The sequence below is a fragment of the Gambusia affinis genome, linkage group LG19 (genome assembly GCF_019740435.1).
Source record: "Gambusia affinis linkage group LG19, SWU_Gaff_1.0, whole genome shotgun sequence".
Taxonomy (NCBI): domain Eukaryota; kingdom Metazoa; phylum Chordata; class Actinopteri; order Cyprinodontiformes; family Poeciliidae; genus Gambusia; species Gambusia affinis.
The window spans coordinates 10,794,482-10,813,568 of NC_057886.1; the positions used below are offsets into that span (position 1 = coordinate 10,794,482).

General features: G+C 39.3%; 2 protein-coding genes across 10 annotated transcripts; one reads left to right on the forward strand and one right to left on the reverse strand.

Annotated features, from left to right (window-relative positions):
• Positions 1-218: 218 nt before the first annotated feature.
• On the reverse strand, positions 219-2,095 carry rln3a (relaxin 3a). The gene is made up of 2 exons (XM_044101098.1): positions 1,499-2,095; positions 219-1,042 (listed from the first exon to the last, which is right to left on the reverse strand). Exons 1-2 carry the CDS (start codon positions 1,662-1,664, stop codon positions 759-761), a joined length of 450 nt encoding a protein of 149 aa, XP_043957033.1. The 5' UTR covers positions 1,665-2,095; the 3' UTR covers positions 219-758.
• A 2,238-nt stretch (positions 2,096-4,333) lies between these two features.
• Positions 4,334-19,087, forward strand: rfx1a (regulatory factor X, 1a (influences HLA class II expression)). Of its 9 annotated transcripts, XM_044101093.1 has the most exons (20): positions 4,346-4,494; positions 7,306-7,401; positions 7,498-7,686; positions 8,519-8,628; positions 8,717-8,812; positions 8,973-9,122; positions 9,308-9,405; positions 9,528-9,975; positions 10,589-10,770; positions 11,640-11,759; positions 11,845-11,978; positions 12,141-12,259; positions 12,595-12,701; positions 12,793-12,944; positions 13,301-13,398; positions 13,666-13,815; positions 14,540-14,748; positions 16,403-16,556; positions 16,812-16,857; positions 16,953-19,087. In XM_044101093.1, the coding sequence occupies exons 2-20, from the start codon at positions 7,326-7,328 to the stop codon at positions 17,111-17,113; spliced, it is 2,799 nt and encodes a 932-aa protein (XP_043957028.1). In that variant the 5' UTR covers positions 4,346-4,494; positions 7,306-7,325; the 3' UTR covers positions 17,114-19,087. The 9 variants fall into 9 exon arrangements, with proteins under 9 accessions (XP_043957032.1, XP_043957028.1, XP_043957023.1 ...); XM_044101088.1 differs by having other exon boundaries at positions 7,306-7,686; XM_044101090.1 differs by having other exon boundaries at positions 7,306-7,686; positions 10,595-10,770.

A 19,087-nucleotide genomic window follows, 5' to 3' on the forward strand; every position in this document is an offset into this window, starting at 1 on the left:
ATAAAACTGAATGCAGTTATTTCAAATTGAAGCAGAACATTCATTCCACTTTTTGTTGTTTGGCTTTTTCACCTTCAGTTTCTTTTTTTTGTTTTAAAGCATAATAAGGATGTTGTTTTTTTTCCATTTTGCTTGTCAGAATGAGTACTTTCAGCTGCATGCACTATTAGCAGCCAAAATTTACATTAACAGACTGGTGCAAAAAAATTTAACTAACATTGGTTTTACTTTATTGCAGATACACTTTGTTTCTGAGATTGACCATTTCTTCAAGAGTTTACAGTTTTCTTCTGCATTTTGTTAACATTTATGTGCTAAATATTTCTGTGAGGAAAAGAAACACATCAACATGTTTGTGAGTAAGGCATTTTATAGTTTTATGACGGTTTTATTGATTTGAATGGGAAATTGTTACAACACATTTGTTCAATGAAACATATAGCCAATATTTTTACATTACAAATTAAATTAGACCTACTTTCACATGACAGGCTGTCTTTGAAGTTATACAAAATGTTGCACAAAGTTCTTAAAAGTTGCAGAAACATTAATTTAATCAGGAATGAAAAAAAGTACATTTATTCCTGTCTATCTTTAAACATTGAAGACATTTAGTATGGAAAACAGAACACATTTACTAATTTGACTCAACTGCTTGACAAACGTTAAATAAAACTAAAATGTTTCTGTGTGTATGTGTGCATATTTGTGGGAGGGTGTAAAAACATTTGCTAATACATGCATTCATTCATCAACCCTCAGCAAAGGGAGCTGATCTCGCTTTTGCTGCAGCCCCACTTGCAGCAGGCGTTGGATAGACCCACCACGACATCCCTGCCTTTGCGGTCAGCTTTCCGGAGAGCCTCCAGGATTTCATCAGTAATGAATGACCTGGTGGACCTGCTGAACCCACCATTAGGGTTGTTTTGGGGCACAAAGCTGAGGTCTTTGGTTGTTTGAAGGAAATTTTCAACCATAAAGTTGGAGGTCAAGCCCTCTGAAGACTCATCTTGATGGGAGGTGAATGGGTCTTCTGAAACATCTGGTGGAGGGAACAATATAGCTTGCTCATGTTTACTCTTATAAAGATGCACCAAAAAATTACATAACAGTAGGAGTACCTGGATCGTCAAATGCACCTGTTATTCTAACATAACTCTATTAATATCTGATTTAAAGATATTCTATTTCAATTGTTGCTTGAACCAGTACCCTTAAACTACATGGCAAAAATACTGAATCGATAACACTTTTCTTCTGCAAAAAAAAAAAAAAAAAAAAAAAAGAGAAGAAGAATTGTCAAACATTGTAGAACAATTCAAACAAAAAGTTGATCATGGATTTTAAATTAACTCTGCACTGGTTTGGAAATCGTATAAATAGATGTAATAATGTGTGATTTTGACCGTCTTTGACATCAAGTTAGATACAAATTATAAAAAAGTATCCTGACAGGATAACAAGAGTGAAAGTGAAGATTTAGCAGCTCCTGTATTACCTTGACTTCTAAGTGATCGTTTCCATCGTGATCCTCCGCAGGTGAAGATGACTGCTCGAATAAACTCTCTGCCACAGAGTTTCACCCCATACGTTGGATCCTCCAAGGGCTGAGCTCCAACCCCAGCCACAAGCAAACACACGGCCATTACCACTGCTTTCCACATTGTATCCCAAGCAAGTAATGCAAGATGGAAAAATTCTTTCTTTTTTTTTTTTTAAATGTCTGTGTCCCAGTTTGCTTGAGCTATGCCCCTTCAGGTGATCCAGATGTGGTTTATAAAGGAGTTTGTTGCTATGCATTGGAGAGGACGCCAAGCCTTCTCCAACAGAGAGAGAGAGAGAGAGATCTGAAAAAGTGATATAGTGAAAGACCTTTATGGAAACAAAAGGCAGACCAAAGGTGGCATAATCAGCAAATGTATTAGAAGCATCTGTGATCCATTTGTATTTCAGCTTATGACGTGTGTTCGTTTCCATCACTGTCCCTAAATTTAACCCTTTCTCAAGTTTGAAACAGACTTAATCAAAGTTTCTGCAATTATCCAAACAAGATATGACTAACCTCTAGAACCCGACGGACCCACCGGTGGGTCCAGCTGCCATGTGACCTCGGCTCGCTTAGGGTGTAAGAGGTTAACTGATCAGATTGCATATTGATATGCAACAATTTAAAACCTGGCTTGTATTCAGAAAAAAAAAACAACAGAAAGGTCTCATTTCAGAGCAGGGGTGCTTCTAGAAAGTTGGTAAAGGGGTGACCAGATGGGATCCTTGTCCATGTCTCTGGGTAACACACAACAAATTTACTTATCAGGAGTTTTATAACATCAATCATGGCAACTAAAAGTGGTCTTCACCTCTCTTAAACAAACATAAGAAATCACTAGGCATATCAGGTTATCTGACCAAAAGAGCAGTGAAGGTACAATCACATTAAAATTGAAACCCCCACACCAGCCCTCATGCAACCTTGCAAGGGCAAACAGGTAAAGAAAATGGAAAGAAAGAAAGAAAGAGGATTTAATTCTGCTTCTGACATGTTGATTTAATTATTATATGTACTATTTGCCATTCTTGATTGTCACATCACCCTATATGACTTTTGAACATTTTCTCTTTTTTTTTTTAAATTGAAAATGATCTTTTCTGTTAGCCCTTTGCCAAAAGGTGAACAGGAGGGACTGAGAAAGGATTGGTGACATTTTCAAAAACAGATAACATTGAATTCTTGCCATGAGTCAGAAAACTATAAAGTACATTTTTAATCAGTTGCTACATAGTCAAAGGTCACCCGTTTAGGAAATTACAATAGCAATGGTGAATCTGTAATTAATGGAAGGATAAAAACCAAGCTAAATGGCATTTTGGCAGGGCATCCACTATGACACTCATTAACACGTCATCATGGGGGTCATAGCAGCACAATAAAAATGCAAACCAGTTAGATCAATAAATGCGTTTGTTTTGAACAAACTTTAAAATGTGTTTTATCTTGAATGTGTAATTGTATACAATAAATCTTAAAATATAGTATGTTATACAAATAAATATGTATAAATATTGTCAAATGTTTTAATCTTATATTTTGTTTTACTTTTGCATAAGAAACTTTAACCTTTCTCAGCCTGAATGAATAATTAATAGACAGAAAAATCTGTTTTTCACCTTCTAAAATGTTTATTGGATGGTTTTAACAAAACACACACAATTTTCTATATTTCTCTTTTTGTCTTTCATAATCATTATATTATCCATTTATTGTCATGTATAAATGTATATTTTCCCAACTTTAAATATATAATTTGTATTGTGTAAAATATATGGCTTAATTAATCAGTATTTACAACTTTTATTTAATGGACTTTTTCCTTTTTACTTGGAATTTCTTCCCATCATCAATAACATTCAAAATGTTTTAATCCACTTTTCTTTTTGCTATTTAGACCCATGTCTATTTAGACATAGACATGGGTACTATAAATAGTGTTTGCAATGCTGCTTGTAAAGTTAAATTCAGTCAGTTCCCTGGTGAAGTAAGAGTTTTCACATTATTTGTGAAACAGTGGCAGAATATAGGAAGTGAAAAACTGAGCAAAATACTATTAATGATTCAGGATAAGTGAAACCTAGTTTTTCTGACTCTACTCACTAAGTGACAAATGAAAATGAATAAAAATGAGGGACAGCATCAGAAGCTTCTGATGTTGTCCCTCTTAATGAGAGGCTTAACACAAGAAATGCAACAGCTGTGACCCATTATCCTGCATATATGTGTGAGGTGGCTCTTTACTTCATCTTCAGTCCATGTTTTTTGATTCTTCCCCAATCTTGGTATTTTGCTTCACAATCTTTTCAAGATTTGAAAAGATTGCCTAAGGATAATTTTCTACCACACTTTTTCCTTCCATTCTACTTTGATTTATAGGTAGTCTGCAAAATGGTCATAACATAACATAGCATTTCGTTAACAAATATCTTTACTTTATTCCTCTTATGTAATATTCCTATTTCACAAGAAATTAAAATGTAGCTTTTCTTCAAATGTAAGCCATAATCATCAAAACTAGCAGGAATAAATGCTTTAAAAAACATTAGTGTGTACTGAATCTATAGGTATGTCGCTTTTAATTATACTTGTGTAAATTAACTTCACCATTCTATTTGAAACATACATAGTAAGTTATTGCTCAGTTAAAAATGTGATTAAAAGTGATTATACTCGAATGGGCGTGGGGTGCTTTGTAGTATTTCTTTTCACTGCTACTATGACTTTAACCAAATTTGGTTTGCGTCAGCCAATCAGAGCGAAGAAGGGGGAGGGAAGGCAGCGGGTGGGTAGCAACAGTTGCCCTGGTGAGGACGAAGCGCCATAGCCACGGTAGCCCTGGCGACAAGAACCCAGCAACGAGAATCAACAACAACAACTGAATCCACTATAAAAATATAAGAAGATATTTTATTTTGGGACAAGCGCGCGTGGAGGTCAAATTATAGGTAAATCGAAACATTTTTCCTCTTGGTGGTTCACAGTGAATTGTGCTTTTGCTTTTTCCTTGTTGTTACAGTAGCCATAACGGGAGTCAGCCTTTCAGCGAGGTTAGCCTAAAGCTAGCCGTTGGTCCGTTAACAAGTTAAGCGCGACGGTTAGTGTATGCATCTCCTTCTAATGACACAGAGTCTTGCCTGCCATGACGGCGCAGCCACAGATGCATAGTCAAGCAGGCCGTTGTTATGGCGATGTCAAATGCAAAAGGTACAAAATGGCGGTTGTTGTAGAGAGCAGTTAGCTTGCTTATCGAGTTACCTTGCTAGAAAGCTGTCACGACAAGCTTGTGCTCGTTTCTGCGTGAAGCTTTCGTATCATATCATTAGAAATGAACGTTACCCGTGTTTATTTCAGCACATAGTGCGCATGAGGTTCCGTATTAAAATGTCATGTTGCTCTAATGAACTCACCACACAGGTTTGATAACGTGTACTATCCAGTGGAGAAACAAAATGAGACTGGTATATAAGTCTAATGACCGAATACGGGTTATGGTATCTGGGCTTGGAAGAAGTAGGTATGAAATATGTGTAAAATTTGAGACAGTTGTGGCAGGTGGCAGACATTTAACGTGCGAGGGGCGTGGCGAAGGAGGGTATTATGCAGGTGTTTGGCTGGTCTTAGAGAGCAGTGTATCTGTTTTAACAGTTAATGACCGTGCAAAAGTCGAACAAGGTAGTGTGTCGAATGTAAACAGACAACATGTTTATTATGGTGGAATAAAGCCCTCACTCTCTCCCAGCATCCATTAAATGGGAAATGTATAATTTAAAATTATATACACATTTGCAGTAGTCCTAAAAACTGTCACTGGTAATATATACCCCCCTCCCCTTCCCCTGGCTATAGACATAAATACAATGTAACATTGTAATCATTTATTAGTTTGTCATATTAAATTGCATTAACAATGACTGTTCTTGTGCATAATTTATATTCTATAGCATGTGGGATTCTTTTTTCCCTAACAATAAAAGCAACGACTTTAATGTCTGTGCAGCATGTGGACCTTTTGTGTACTGGTTTTTCTGTGTGCTGTCTTCATCAAAGGACTTTTAAACTAACTTAGACTAACTGTATCAAGCATTTAAAAATAGTCCATTATTACATAGCAACTTGGTAAAATATCTTCTTATTTCTGATTGGTTTTTAATATTTGATGTTTTGTTCACATATTTTAAGTTTTGTTCTCATCAATCCACACTTATTGTATGTACTCATGAATGATTTATTTGTTTTTAAGTCTCTTTTATACAAACAGCTCCAGACATAAATTTACACACATTCATCAAGACCCTAATGTCTTTTTAATTTGGGACTCTTAGTGATTTATGTAGATTATGTTTTTTTCTGTGTGGAAGAAATTCATGACATACAACAGGAATTCTCTTACTAGGCTGGATTCATTGTTGATTCTCTCATTCAGAACTGGGTCAACATTTGAAACATAGGCTGAAAATTATACAGTCCTTCCATTAACATTTACGAAACTTTTCTTGCACAGTAACCCCCAAATTTTTTAACTTCACCTGAAGTCAACACCGTGAAACTTTTGCCACATCTGGATCCTCCAAGCACACATCCAAACTGGTTTTAGAGCAAACAAAGAAAACTATAAGGAAAATTTATGGACAATTCTTAAAAGACAAATTTGTGTCAGGAAATCAACCATTGAAAATCAACTTGTCAGATATCCAGCCAATGTCATGGAGGAAGTTTGTATATGGTTGCAAAAAGCATTGCAGCTATTTTCTGTGCAACTTGTTAATGTAAACGTATTTCAAAAATAGTGGCATTATATGTATTTATTGTGGGATCAAAATTCACTGAGGTCTTTGGTCTGTTTTTGGTTAACTCTACAAAAGAAACATTGAAATAAACATTTTAAAGGTAAAGCTTGATATGAAATTCATGCTCATGAAGAGTTTGTGTAAACTTCGGATTTAGTTACAACTGCTATCCAAATGAAGAAATGACAAACCTAAAGAATCATTTTAATTATAAGCAGAAAAAAATGAAGAATAGAGAGCAGATATCTTTTTAATGTCTAGGTAAATCTATAAAATGGTTGTTAGCAGGTGTAAAAATCTAAATAAGTTTAATGGATTGTCATGTTATTGTGTTTGGATTTTTGTATAAAACATTTTCCCTAAAATATTTTTAATGTTGAGACATCAACATTATATGACAATACTTAAGTAAAAGCAATTAACTTAGTTACACTTGATGCATTATGGTGGCATAAAACAAGATGATTTGCAACAATAAGACATTGTATTGAGGCATTATCTCAGCTCACATAACAGGCAAAACTAAATGAAAGGTTTTATGTAGGGAGATCCTGTTACACGTAATGAGACACCAAACTGCTTATTCCCATCATTGTTCCTCCCCCACATCTCTTCAGTACCTGCTCCGCCAACAGGTCCGCCACTGCGGCACTTTTGATCAGGCCTCATTCATTCATTTGCATTTTCCAGACAAATGAGAATGTAGATGTAACCCTGATATCCCCAGTACGCAAACTTGCCCACAAATTACTTTTATGTTTGCTCACCATCTTACACTTTTAGACCAATTGTAACTTCTAATTGTCATTCCTTGAAATATAAACGTTATTTACAAGTATTAGATGCATATTTTCAGGTAATACTCTATGTTTTGCACCGCTCCATAGAGAATCTTCTTTGTGTAATAACTGTATCCGGGGGGGGTTTGTATTAAAATCCTATTTTTTCTCTTTCTTTTTTTTGTTTTAGGGTGATTGCCAGCTCTTGTAATGGCCACCTCAGCCTATGTAGGGGAGATGCAACCAGCAGCCCAGCCTCAGGGGGCTGCTGTGACCGTCACACCGGGTCAGCCTGACACTGCCTCCACCCCTGCAACTACACCTCAGTTTCTGGCAGAGATTCAAACTGCTGTGGCTACCCCCACTGTTGTCACACCTACAGGCCAAACTACTCCCACTGAGCAGGTTTCCGTGGTCGCCTCTCAGAAACCTGCAGCCGGGAGTCAAACCCAGACCGCATCACAGGTGCAGCCGGCTCAAACGCAGTACGTGACAGCAGAGATCCAGGGTTCCCCCACGCAGTCTGGCAATGCTCAAAGCACTCCTCAGTACATTGTTGTCACAGTCACAGGTAACGTCTGAATTTAGCACAGCATTTGCTAAAATGTCCTCAACACCATGGAATCATTGTTTGTGTAGCTGCTCATCTGTGCTCAAGGGATGCTGTAGTTTAGTTATTGAGCTTTAGTGGTGTCTGCAAAAAATAAAACAAAAGACTTGTAATTTTTTGGTATTTCTTTATTATGTATAACCTTGACCAATCAAATCTGAATGCATCTGTTTTCCTGTTATAAGTTGTCTACATGTAAAATTGTTGACGCTTTTCCACTCTAGTCTGTCTCTATTGGTGCTGATTCAGAGTCACCTGTCAGGTTGTTATTGTTATTGTTAAAATACAAGGAGAATTCATTCATTTGTTCTGGAAGCTTTTCTGACTTTCTTGGCTTTTGAATGTTGACGGCCTGTTAAATAAGGAGACACCATACAAAGTCACAGAATCTTTATTTGTACATTTAAAATATTTTTTTTAAGTGATAGTTGTGGCTGATACTACAAATATAGTTTATTTCTTACTAATATGTGCACAGTTGCTTTAGAAGATTACTGTCATGCATACAAAGGCTATGCCATAAGTTTTCATTACTAAATCAAACTAGCTGTATCCAAGCAAATAAATGGCAAGTTGAGTGAAAAGAAAAAGTGTGGCATGTGAATATATATATGTATGTTTTGTTTAATAGCAATGACTTGTTCATTCTTATTAAGAATATATATTGTTTGCCACACTGAATTTTAAAGGTAATGTTTGTCATTAGAGTTATTGGTACAATCTTAAGAAATAAATGCTGCATTTAAACCAGAAAAATCTGAAATTTGGATGTTCTGTTTTTTTTTACTTTCAGAGGGTTCTCTTCACTCAAGTGACAGTGTGTCAGATTCTAGCCCACCTCCAGCTGTTGTGCAGACAGGAGTTCCCACACAGGTGGTTCAGCAGGTACAGGCAGCCCAGCAGGTAAGATATATTCAGACTTACAAATACACTTATTAACCTCTATTTGTTTAGATATTTTTTTGTTCTAAAAGGATTTTTGTCTCAACAGAGGTCGGTGGTGCAGGCCACTTCTCAGATAGCCAAAACTGAGCCAGGCACACAACTCAGTGTCACCAATCTACAGCCTGTTCATATCACACAGGAAGTAAGTTGAAAATACACACAAAAGATACACAAGGATAAATTCGAACCAACTGGACTTCATAGCTTCAGTTCTTAAAACACATGAGAGTGCTGATCAATGTTTAACTTCCTCTCATTCTGGCTCAGTATTTGTCAGCTTATTGTCTCTGTGGACCTTTTAGCTTCCCGTTTCAATGGAGGCCGTCGAGTTAGGCAGAGATAGGACAGTAGACGAGTTGCCGCTTCATCATCTGACAGCAGATCCTGAATCTTTGGCCTGGGTGCCAAAAGTCCACAATGACAACAATGGGTTCTGGACTGTTTTTTACCAAGTAGGTTAGGGAGACACAAGGGAAAGTGCTGCTTTAAAGCTGAAGGAACAAGGATTGTAATTGCAGCTGAGTAATGTGTGCAGTTTTAATTACAAATGGAAAGTATGCAAAATGAATTTAGTTTCTTCATGTTGACAGAGTTACTAACAAGGATTTATTGGATTTTGCGTGTGCTGACTCTTTAGGTCCAGCAGCAGCTTGCTTCAGTGCCGGTGCAGCATGTGTATGCCAACCAAGTGCAGTATGTGGAAGGAGGAGACACCAACTACACCACCAGCACCATGTCAGAATCCACTTGTGACCGATAATCGTCTTAAAATGTCCAAACAGAATTCATTTTCTGACAGAAAGCATGATGTGCTTTCTAAAAGTTTTTAAAGAAATCTTTATTTTTCTCTCAACCAGCCGCTCCAGCAACTTCCCTTACACTGAAACGCCACTGTACACCCAGAGCACAGCTGGCCAGTATTATGAAGGTCAGCCAACTTCAGGCGCACAGGCCTCTTCCCCTGGCACGAGTTTGACAGTCGCTGTGACTGCCGGCGCCACGGGGGGTGTGTCCATGTTTGTGGCCCAGCCCACTAGTGCAGCAGGGGCCGGCGCCACTGTAGTGACCGCCGGGGGCACTGCCAACGGGTCAGAGGAAGGGGCGGGCACCAATGGTAGCGCAGCAGGCAGTTACGTGATCCAGGGTGGTTACATGCTGGGCAGTGGCAGCAACAGCAGCAGCAGCAGCAGCAATGGAGGGGCCGCCGGGAACAGTCAGAACTACTCACACAGCGCCCGCGCCTCCCCAGCCACTGTGAGTATTACAGAGGGCGAGGAGAGTAGCGTGCCGTCGGCAGACAAGAAGGTATGCAGAGGCGCCAAGCGCAGGAGTTTTCTTCTCGTTCCGTTCCCATCCACACAACCCTCCGATGGCGCACACCGATGATGATGTCATAGTGGAGTTTTGTCAATCAGAACACATAAGAACAATCTGAGGACTCGGATCAACACTAAAACTTGCAAAACGTTCCTCCTCTAAGGGAAAACTAAACCATGACCTCATCATTCTCATGTCATTGCAGTGCATGCGATGAGGGGCATTTATAATTTGCTTGAAATGCCCCAACACGATACAGTTCATCTTAAATTCATCATATTGATTCCCATGTGATAATAATATTTACTAAAAACATGTTTGGCAGACATCCCATCAGTATTCCAGGTCATTGATTCATTGCATACCAAAGTTGTATGCCACGGCACGCAAACAGACGTTTTTGTTTTCATTCTTGAATGGATGACCGAGCTGTGAATGCGAATGGATCTGTGTTTGCAGGATTTAGTTATAAAACCTTTACTGCATGGACTATTTCTATTAATTTTCAAATGTGTTGGCAAATATGTTGGCATTTACTGGTGTTTCTAATCGCACCAGCCGTTTTCCTTCTCGCTTTTCTCTTTCGTTGCATGTGTGTCAGGTACAGTGGTTGCTGGACAACTATGAGACGGCTGAAGGAGTAAGTCTGCCACGTTCCACGCTGTACTGCCACTACCTGCTGCACTGCCAGGAGCAGAAGCTTGAACCAGTCAATGCTGCTTCATTTGGGAAACTCATCCGATCCGTGTTCATGGGGCTACGCACGCGACGCCTGGGCACTCGGTAGGTGTCTGAAAAAGTGTTCAGCTTCTATATTCAGCTCCAGACAAAACTACTTTTAGTTGGGTACTCCTCAAAACGGCCCTTTATTTAAGAGTGGCAACAACAAAGTGTTTGTTGGGAAAAAAAAGCTCTATTACAAGTTTGCCACAAACCATAGGCTGTGGTTGGATGAGACCAAAGTCGAACGTTGTGGCCTACGTACAAAACGCTGTGTATGCCCTGAAACTAACACTGCACGTAATCTTGAACACATCGTCCTCACAGTGAAACATGTCGGTGGCAGCTTTATGCAAAGGAAGTGTTTTTTTCAGAAGGGGCAAGGAAGACGATCAGAGCTGATATGCAGATAGTTAGTAGCGCAAAACAGGATTATCCTGAAGGAAAGGTTTTCCTCTGACAGGTTAGAGGAAGGTGAACACCTTGATTCACCTTCCTGCCGGACAACGACCCGAAACATACAGCCAGAAATACAAGAACAAACTCTGATCAAAGCATTCTAAGCTACACCTGAATCCAAGGCATAAAAAATTATGTTTAAAGATTCTTTCCGTCAAATCTGATTGTGCAAAATATAAACAAATATCAGTTTCTAGATGTTGGTTCTAGAACTATTGACTCAAGTTGGCTGAAACCAAATGCCTAACTCAATTTTTAATATGGGATATGATATGCAGCCTTCATGATGCATATCATGAAGGATGCATATCCTTCATGTAATTTGTTTTGTGAAGGGTGAAGGAAATGATACATATAATTTCCTTCACCTTTCAGCTGTCGTCTACTCTCTGTACAGATGAACTCAGAATAGGTGTAGGTGCGCAAATTTCATAAAAGAAAGGAGAGTCTTGATTATTTTTCTCTCCTTTTAGGGGCAATTCTAAATACCACTATTACGGACTGAGAATCAAGGCCGGCTCATCTCTTCTCCGACTGATGGAAGACCAACAGCATTTGGCCATGAGGCAACAGCCGTTCTCTCAGAAACAAAGGTTTGAGCACAGCTACTCACATCCCGTTTATCATTATGCTGCTGTAGTGTTGTTTTAATTCAGTCGGTACCCTTGTTCCTTGCAGGTTGAAGCCCGTGCATAAAGTTGAAGGTATGACCAACGGGACCGCAGCAGGAGCAGGCCAGCAGCAGCAGCAGCAACAGGGATCAGGACATGTGGACATCAGTACCCAGGTTCAGCAGTACCAGCAGTTCCTGGGTGAGTTTGGTGATAGTTTATCCTACATTGATCGGACAGTTTCACCTGATAAACATGAATAAACAGATCTATTATAGATCCATTATTCCTACATTAAAGTTATTTATAATGCATATGATGTTACTAATCTATGGGTAATCTGTGCGTGGATCCTGTCTCCAGATGCTTCTCGATCTCTCCCGGAGTTTCCAGACATCGACCTCCATGGGAAGTCTTTCCCGGAGGGAATTGAACTCGACCACATAAAGAGCTTTCAGCTGCTTTACAGAGAACACTGTGAGGTACCAGAAAGCTTCTACACCAAATATTTATGAGAATGGCTTTTCCATGTTGCTTTTGAATCCTTACGTTGTGTAAAAATAGATGAAGTCCTTCTTTGTTAAGGGGAGAGTGATGCAGAAGCAACTTAAAGGTGGAATAGATCCCTTCTAGAAGGAAAAATTTTTTTTTAACAGTATTGACTGGAAATGCATTTATTAGAATTTATTTATCAAAGATGGAGCCAGAATGATTGTTTTTCTAAATATGATCACTTTCAGCTTAAAAAAACCCCCCAAATGATGATTCATTATCACCGGTGCATGTGTCTGATATAGATTTATTTATTTTTTCTCAGGCCATACTGGACGTGATGGTCAATCTGCAGTTTACGCTGGTAGAGACTCTATGGAAAACCTTCTGGAGGTTCAGCCAAAGCCAAGCTGGAGATACTCCAATGGCTGTGTAAGTGTTTCCATTCCTTTTGGCAGAGAATAGCAATTTATTTCTGCTATAGGAGTCCGACTTTTTCCGTGCAAACTTTCCATTTTCACAGGCACGATGAGTCAGAGAAGCGCCTCCCAAAATCCTGCCTGGTGTTGCTGTGCAAGTACGAGCCGGTGCTGCGCTGGAGCCGTGACTGTGACAACAGCCTGTACCAGAGCCTGGTGGAGATCCTCATCCCCGACGTCCTCAGACCCATCCCCAGTAAGGCTCTGCAGTGCATGACAAAGCATTGTCATGTGTGGTTAAACAGCTACTTTTAAAGCATGTTTAACCGCAAACTTAAGTTACAACAAAGCTAAGTTAAGCAAAGTGTTTCTGCAAAGATTAAGGTTGCCTTCAAACAGTCCTGTACTATTCATCTACTTGGGTTTTGCACAGCTTTCTTTCTGTTTCCAGTTTATTTTAGCTGATCTTACTTTTGTGTTGTTTTACTATTCCTCTTTGTTATATTTTCACTTCACCGATCCTGGTTTTATTACAAAGTTATTACTTTGAAGTAAAAATAATAACTTTTATTTCATTTCAACAAACATTTCAACTATGTTTGTTGTCTGCAGGTGCCTTAACACAAGCCATTCGTAACTTTGCCAAGAGCCTTGAGAGTTGGCTGACCAACGCCATGATGAACATCCCTGAGGAAATGGTCCGCATCAAGGTACAGCTCTCCAATACTGCCTCACATTTCACTAGAGAGCAAACTACTTTTATCCCTGGGAGATCATTATTTAGAATAAAAAAAAAATATTTGAAGCATTTTCTGCAACAATATATGTTTAGAAAAGTATTAGAAAGGACTGATTTAATTTTTGAAATAATTTAATTGGAAGATTTTACTTTGTTTAGTATAAAATACACAAAAAAGACTAATTGTTCTCACGAGGTTGTTTCTGATCAATCTTTTCTGACCCTGCCTTGCCCTCAGGTGACATCAGCCAATGCTTTTGCCCAGACGCTGCGCCGCTACACCAGTCTGAACCATCTTGCCCAGGCAGCCCGCGCTGTCCTCCAGAACACAGCTCAGATCAACCAGATGCTCTCCGACCTCAACCGAGTCGACTTTGCGAACGTTCAGGTTGGTTTAGGCTCTGAGTTTTTGGCCCTGAGAGCATCTCAGTGACACCACTTGAATTTCACTATCGGGGCTTAGGTCTTTATCTTAGTTTTGTGCAGAGAGCAGTAATTTCTGCTGCAGCTTGTGGTTTTGGCGAGGCGTGACACGCAGCGGGCTTTGATCACTTTCTAACCCAGGAAGCCCCTTCTCTGTTCTCTGTTTCTCAGAAATGTTTCTGCAGGTTATCGGCTTAGATCTGGGGTTGATTTTAAAGCATGACTGAAAGTTTAGGTTTAAATGCGAGCTTCCTGTGCCTCTTGCTCACATTTTTCACTCAGTTAGCAAAAGGAATAATTCAGAATGATCAAAGTGAGGTTCTTTTGGGAGGTTCTAAACAGCTAACCTCCCAAGGTAATATAAAATATAAAAGGTAATATATTATATATTATAATACTAGAAATGACTGCTGCTGTTCTGATTTTAAACTGTATCAATGTTAGAACGGTTAATCTGTCAGGAAATGATTAAGTGCTTCACACAGGAAGATGAGACACTGCCTCTTGCCTCCATTTCCTTTGTAAATAATCATCAGCCCTGATACAACTCCACTTTAGTCTCATCACCATTCTGACGAGGTTGTAGCATTACCCCCCAGACAAAGACAAAAAGATCTACCTGAGCAAAGTTTGTTTTAAAAAAACCAAAATTTTAAAGTACATGTTTTTTTCTCGGTATCGCTCTGCAGGAGCAAGCTTCATGGGTGTGCAGATGCGAAGACCGTGTGGTGCAGCGGCTGGAGCAGGACTTCAAGCTGACCCTGCAGCAGCAGAACTCCTTGGAGCAGTGGGCCGTGTGGCTTGATGGCGTGGTCTCCCAGGTCCTGAAGCCATACCAGCACAGCCCTGCATTTCCAAAAGCTGCCAAGCTCTTCTTACTCAAGTGGTCGTTTTACAGGTATGATGGCAGAGACAAGACAACGGAGAGAGAGAGGCTGCATGGTGGCTTGTGTTCTTCACTGATGTGTGATTTGAGGTTTGAGCTGAAAGCTTTAAGAATGCATTAAAGCATGTTTCATGTTCTCATATCTTCTCTGAAGTGTCTGCATTTCAGAGAAGTGTTAAATAAATGTTCATCGTAGCTGCTGGTATGATATTGTACAGTTGCTATCAGGGGCATTAAAGAAAAAATATTCCGCCTGGTGGTGAAATAATCAAAGATGTCAGTTAGAATAATGTTTGATTTCCATGCAGAGACTAGAGCAAAAAAATAAATAAATTGAGTAAATATCTGTGTACGGGTACTTTATGCACTTCAGTATCCGTGCTGGACTCTGGTGGAGAAAGCTCTGGTCACTCAAATATATTCTCTGGCATCTTATTTGATTGGAGCTACACAATATATCAAACCGCAGCACTCGGCACAATATCAAGTTATCAAAAAACAACTTGAATTCTTTATTATTTTTCAGGTGCCATTTAGGAAAATTCTTTGTCCAGTAATACCAGTAATTTGTTTTGCCTGTACACTGCCCTTGTTCTCCACACTGGATGTATATTTTAGGTGCTGACAGTTTAAAGCTCTCTAAGCGTATTGGGAATATTTTGATGAAGACAAATGCAGAAAGCAGAAAGCCAGGAAAATGCACAATCAGTAATTTCATTTCAATCTTCAGTGATAGCATCTCAATGATGTTATTTCCTAGTATGCAGCTCAATGCTAAGTAACAGGAAGAATTTGATGGAGGATCTTCATACCCCATTTAGTGTAAGTAAATTATAGTCTGTTCTCTTCGATGAATCAGCTTTTTGTTCGCTCCTCTTGGACACCTTCCTCCGTCCTTTTACTATCAACATGCTACTGTTTCCAGGATGTTTCTTATGATCTGTAATCTCCATGCTTATAGCATACTGTCACCACTCTTAGCTTTTCATCCACTGAATAAATATGAAATGACCTCTTTGCTCTAAAGCAGTGTGACGAGGTCATTTACAGCCACTGAAAAGTTTTATTTTGGCAACAGATTCAGCAGCGTGAGTCTAGATTTACTGTGAGATAATGAAATCATACATTTGTCTAATTTGAGCTTCTTCAAATTAGTCTCTTCTCGACTTGTTCCCCTTATTTGTGGTTCAGAAGTCAATGTTTACAAAATATTTTGTTGCATAGATGAATTTCTGAAGTCAACTTGTTGATGTCAGTTCTACTTAATTGGGGCATTATATTGTATTTTATATTGAAAACTACATTTTGAGTGACTCTTTCTAAGAAGACATTAATCGTCCGTCCGGCAATTATCATTTTACACTTTAGCTGACCTTTGGTTTAATCTAATAGTTAGGATAAAGGAAGTTAAAGTGTTACAATTGGCTTCCACCTCACTTCCTCTTACTTTACTCTTTATTGCATTTTATCCTTCCCCCACCTATTGAGGTGAGGACTGAGATGTGATGAGTTACACTGAGAAGAGGAACTGAGGACATGAGGAAATTAGAAAAGAGGCTTGTCACAGTTTGACGTACACGGATGCACTGCATCCTTTTTTTTGGTTACAGAAGCGAGATTTTTTTTTGGTGTGACTGGGTTTTGTTTTTCCATTTCTGCTCCCCAGTTCCATGGTGATCAGGGACCTCACCCTACGAAGTGCCGCCAGTTTTGGTTCCTTTCACTTGATCCGCCTGCTATATGACGAGTACATGTACTACCTTATCGAGCACAGAGTGGCTCAGGCCAAGGGAGAAACCCCCATCGCCGTGATGGGAGAGGTACTAACTCACACACCGGGGTTCCTACGCAGCCTGTATAAATCCAGAGTGGAGGAAATGTTTGCATTTTCACGTTTATTCCTTTTCCTATTGCCTAAAAGTAGTATTCATCCATCTATACGTCTTAGAAAGGGACTGAGATCTTTGATTATGAAAAAGTATAAACATAAAACATACAGGAACCCTAACACACGCTTTCACAATAACAATTAATACAAGAAACCCTTCCTTGACTCATTCCTGTCCCGCTGTCAGTTTGCCAGTTTAGGTCGCGGCCTGAACCAGCTGGATCCTGACAAAGGTCTGCACTCAATCTAACTCATCACTGCCAGCAACAACAGTCATCTCCCCAAGCATCAAAGATAACTGTGTCCCATTCACATTTGTCATCCACAGAAGAGGAAGAGGAAGAAGATGATGAGAGTGAGGAAGAGGGCCAGGAGCTGACCCTCCCCTCCGACGCGGCGGTGCTTGGAGAGGAGTCTCTGGAGCCTCCAGCCAAGCTAGCAAGAACGGAGCAGCGCGTCCTCTTCACCACGGGCTCGGCTGACAACTAACCAGCTCCTGTCCTTCACACGCACAGATGTACAAAACAAATAACACTAATTTATACGTTTGATAGCTGTAAATAGGTCCCGTCGATGTGTGTGAACACTGTCGCTGCAAACTGTTTTAATTGGGTGCAATGCAATCCAAACTCTCTTTTACTGCTGCTGCCCGGATGGCAAAACCACCTGTTGAGTTACACCGCCGTCTCTGATGTTGCAATAGGATGTGTGGCTTTAGAAAACAGAATCTTATTGCACACAGAAACGCAGTGAACTTTTATTTGTATTATTCTGTAAAAAAAAAAAGAAAGCTAAATCCAGGCATGTTTAATTTTAACCATTACAACCTTTTGCCTAGCTGAAAACACCCCTGCTCCCCTCCGACCTGAAACCGTCACTGCCATACGTAGGCGATCTTGAAATGCTGCAATGTCTGTGTGTAGAGGAGGGTGCGAAGCAAAGTTCAAACATGGGCGCTAAGTCTAGTTGTTACTAATCTGTGAAGCGCTACATGATACAAAACCGAGGTAAGAACTGTTAAAAGAAGAAAGAAATAAAACAGCAGAGGGTGGGGGGGGTGATATATGTGGGGTGGTTTTGTTTAGTGTGTTTTCTGTTGGCACCACTAAGCTGTTGTTTCTGAAAGCTTACTGAACGTGTTTTGCCACGGTTGTGTTTGATTGTGAGTAATGGAAAGTGTTACTGTAGATATTTTCTTACACATTTGGGAAGCTTTGAGTTGACTTGATTGCCCTGTAAAGAAAACATAACTGTGTTTTTTTTTTGTTTTTTTTTTTTTGTTTTTTGGGGGGTGCCTCCTACAGCTGCTACACACTTGTAAAGACAAAAGCAGTTTTATAGGGACTCATATTATGGTTTCACAGCAGATGTACTGTATGCGTGACGTTTGTGTTCAAAGTGCTTTAATCCTGCCTAATAAGTTCCTCTGTGGCCTCATTTCCTTTGAGATGTTATTTTCTTGCCTTGTTTGCATTTTTTTCCCTTCATTTTTGTGCCAAACCTGTTTCTCTTTGTGGCTTCTTTCCCTTTTTCTCATTTTATTTTTTTATTTTGGACGATTGTGCCTGAGCAAGAACAGTGAAATAACCTGCTGTATATTTATTCACTATTTTTGGGATTTTGTTGTCACTAAGTGAACCTCTCGTGCTGTGTGTGGTGCTGTGTTGTCTCACATTGTAAGCAACATTATTTTTGTGTGCTTTATTGATTTGTGATTGTACGTTGAGTTATCAACCCTTGATCATATCTGATGACTTTACCACAGACAGGCTCTCTTTGCACACGTTGACTATCTTTACAAAAAAAAAACCTATCCAAACCTTTGTTTTCACTTTCTTCTTTGAAGTCTTCTGTGTACTTTTAGCGGTGAGATGGAGGCGTCAGATTACATGTAAATATTTCAGATTGCTCAGTTCAGAGTATCTGGTTGGAGGTGAGAAATCTGAAGACTTTTTTTGTTTTTTGTTTTTTTTGTTTCCCTCCACCACCGTTTCTCATCTTGCTGCATTTTAGCCCTCCTGCCAATGGCTTTGTTTTGCTTCAACCCTCCTTATTCTTAAACACTGTTCATCGAGATTGGTTGGCGTAAACATTTCATGTGTTTTTTCGGAATATTTCAATGCTATGTCTTTAAAAGGCTGCAGTTCGTTGAGACTGACGGCGTCCAAACCAGCACATTAGCTTCAGTGGAGTCTACTACAACTGAGTACATATCACTCCTGTCTTTCTATGATCTACACCATCCAGAGTGGTTTAACCAGTAAAACTGTTTAGTCATTTTTATAGTGCGTTGTTTCTTATGTACAAAACAAACTGAAGGACAAAAAAAAAAAAACAGATGTTCAGTGGCAGTGTTTTAGGAATTTGGTCTGCTATAAGTATGACTGTGCCTTTGGAGGTGGTAGAATGCAAATCAGATGTTTTTAATTTTAAAGATATAAATTAAAGGAGTTTTTAAAATGA

Coding starts and splice junctions, on each gene's coding strand:
- rln3a (XM_044101098.1), bottom strand. CDS start 1,664: ATGTGGAAAGCAGTGGTAATGGCCGTGTGTTTGCTTGTGGCTGGGGTT. Junction 1,043..1,498: donor ACGATCACTTAGAAGTCAAG/GTAATACAGGAG, acceptor TCCCTCCACCAG/ATGTTTCAGAAGACCCATTC.
- rfx1a (XM_044101088.1), top strand. CDS start 7,326: ATGGCCACCTCAGCCTATGTAGGGGAGATGCAACCAGCAGCCCAGCCT. Junction 11,760..11,844: donor CCGTTCTCTCAGAAACAAAG/GTTTGAGCACAG, acceptor TGTTCCTTGCAG/GTTGAAGCCCGTGCATAAAG. Junction 12,702..12,792: donor GGAGATACTCCAATGGCTGT/GTAAGTGTTTCC, acceptor CCATTTTCACAG/GCACGATGAGTCAGAGAAGC.